The 1445-nt window shown below is 70.6% G+C and overlaps 1 protein-coding gene across 1 annotated transcript; it reads right to left on the bottom strand.

Moving 5' to 3' along the window:
- Nucleotides 1-520: 520 nt before the first annotated feature.
- MICPUCDRAFT_60394 (uncharacterized protein) lies at nucleotides 521-1369 on the bottom strand (the record flags this gene model as incomplete). Its single annotated transcript, XM_003060455.1, has 1 exon — nucleotides 521-1369. The coding sequence occupies one exon, from the start codon at nucleotides 1367-1369 to the stop codon at nucleotides 521-523; it is 849 nt and encodes a 282-aa protein (XP_003060501.1).
- Between the last annotated feature and the right edge of the window lie 76 nt (nucleotides 1370-1445).

The raw sequence follows: 1445 nt of genomic DNA, 5'->3' as shown, positions 1-1445 counted from the left end.
AGGCGGCTCCGGCGCCGATCGCCGCACCTTCCCGGTGATCGCCGTCGTGCTCGCGCGCGCGACGTCGTCGCACGCGCGCGTGAGCGCGCACTCGCGGGGCGCAGCGCCCGACCGATCGAGATCCGCCTCGGCGGCGAGCGTCTCGAGCTCCGCCGCTGCCGCCGCCGCCGCCGCGCGCGCGACCCGACGGCCGAGCTTCGTCCGCGTCGGTTTCACCTCCTCCTCGTCGTCGACGCGCGGAGGGGAGGAGGGTTCTTCCGCGTCTGCGTCGGAGTCGTCGTCCGAGCGCACGAGCTGCAGCGGCGGTTTCTTGAACGACGTGCGCCACGTCGTCGCCTCCGCGGCGGCGAACCACTTCGAGCGCCGCTCCGGCGACCGGGGCTGGTTGGCCCGCGCGCGAGGGCCGTTCTATACGAGCGAACGTCGGGGTGGAGTTGAAAGGCGTCAGTTGGCGTTGAAAGGCGTCGAGGGCGGGGATTGAAAGCGTGGCGTGGGCGGAGAGAGACGACGGCAAAAGTCCTTAAGGATCGGCGTTCACCACGCGGACGGGGTCGTATGGGGACCAGTGTATAGAACGCGCCTGAGAGATGTCCAGAAGCGGCTTTCGCGGCGGCGCGCCGCCGCGAGAAGAAGAGGGGTGCACCTCGACGCGTCGTTCCTCCTGCGTCTCCTCCTCCTCCGCGTCTTCGTCCGTGACTGCTGTGTTGTTCTCTTTCGTGAAGCCTCCTACTAACGCGGCGGCGACCTCCTGCTCCGGGGACTTGAACTCGTACTCGGACGGAAACGAGGACCCCCGCGGGTCGACCACCTTCGCCGCGGCGGGCGGGGAGACCGCGACTGCGAGCGAGCGTTTCATCGCGCGATTCGGCGCTTTCACGGACGGCGGCGTGCGCTCGATGGGCGACGACAGATCGTCCGGCGTCGCTTCCGTGTTCGGCGGCGGCGGAGGAGGGGACGGCGGCGTCGCGTAACGCGCCCGCGGCGGCGACGACGGCGACGACGACGGCGAAGCCTCCGCCGCCGCCGCTTCCTCCGACTCGGTATCGTCGAGCACGATGACGTCGGGAGAGGAGGACGCGTCCTTCTTCTTCTTCGTCTCCACGGCGTTGTCGTCGTCTGTCTCGAGCAAACGTTGCCGCGCCGCGCTGCCGACGTCGTCGCCGTCGCGTCGCGGCGGCTGCGACGCGCGTTCAATCTCCTTCCGTCGCGTCCTCGCCGCCGCGCAGACGCCGCGAAAGTGCGCGACGAGGCTCTCGAACGTGTCCCGCGGCGGCGGTAAAACGCTCGCGGCGAGAGCGTTCTTCTCGCCGCCAGCCCCTCGGCGAACGCGACCGAAGTAGGTCCGCACGCTCGCCCCGGGGGCGGCCATCGCGCCGTTGACTACGCCGCCGTTTCTTCGCGCGGCGCTCTCGACGAGCCCGATCCAGCTGTCGCCGCCGTCTCTC

This window comes from Micromonas pusilla (genome assembly GCF_000151265.4).
Source record: "Micromonas pusilla CCMP1545 genomic scaffold MICPUCscaffold_8, whole genome shotgun sequence".
In the NCBI taxonomy this organism is placed as follows: Eukaryota; Viridiplantae; Chlorophyta; class Mamiellophyceae; order Mamiellales; family Mamiellaceae; genus Micromonas; species Micromonas pusilla.
Note: the sequence above shows the minus strand (reverse complement) of the source record. Positions and strands in the feature narration are given on the sequence as shown.